At 41.2% G+C, this 473-nt stretch overlaps 1 protein-coding gene across 1 annotated transcript in view; it reads left to right on the top strand.

Moving 5' to 3' along the window:
* Nucleotides 1-181, top strand: part of EMH_0012310 (calcium/calmodulin-dependent 3', 5'-cyclic nucleotide phosphodiesterase, putative) — a gene marked incomplete at both ends in the record, with an annotated part of 5,927 nt that extends 5,746 nt beyond the window's left edge. Inside the window, one exon of the mRNA XM_013499493.1 lies at nucleotides 16-181. Coding sequence (XP_013354947.1) covers nucleotides 16-181 — 166 coding nt within the window. The remainder of the gene's footprint in view (nucleotides 1-15) is intronic.
* Between the last annotated feature and the right edge of the window lie 292 nt (nucleotides 182-473).

Genomic DNA, 473 nt, shown 5'->3' with positions numbered 1-473 from the left:
GGGTTGTGCTTTTAGGGATACTTTGCGTAAGAGGTTTCAGAGCAACGTGAAGCGTTGGACGGTGCTAGACAACAGCGGGATGTATATTGTAATAGACAGAGAAACGCTCTCGCGTGGTTTCTACCGGCATAGCCATCTGAGTAACTGGCGCATATCTGATGTTGAACGGTCGTTGACGTGACAGTTGTTCAGCCCAAGAGCCGACGAAGACTGTTTTTGTTTGAATATATATGAATTCGGTGATGGGTGTAACTTTTTCTCCGCCCGCATGCGTGGCGTGAGAAAGAAAGGGGCTTTCATGAGGTGTAGTGTGCTCTTCGTTTAGTATTTACGTTTCGCATTTCACTTCATACGTTTCAACACGCAGCTGCACCGCTTGTGCGCTGCGTTGTGGAGCGCATTTAGAAATATATATATATACATATATATATATATATATATATATATATATATATATATATATATATATATAT

The sequence above is a fragment of the Eimeria mitis genome, genomic scaffold (assembly GCF_000499745.2).
Source record: "Eimeria mitis Houghton genomic scaffold, Emh_scaff438, whole genome shotgun sequence".
NCBI classification, from domain to species: Eukaryota; Apicomplexa; class Conoidasida; order Eucoccidiorida; family Eimeriidae; genus Eimeria; species Eimeria mitis.
Note: the sequence above shows the minus strand (reverse complement) of the source record. Positions and strands in the feature narration are given on the sequence as shown.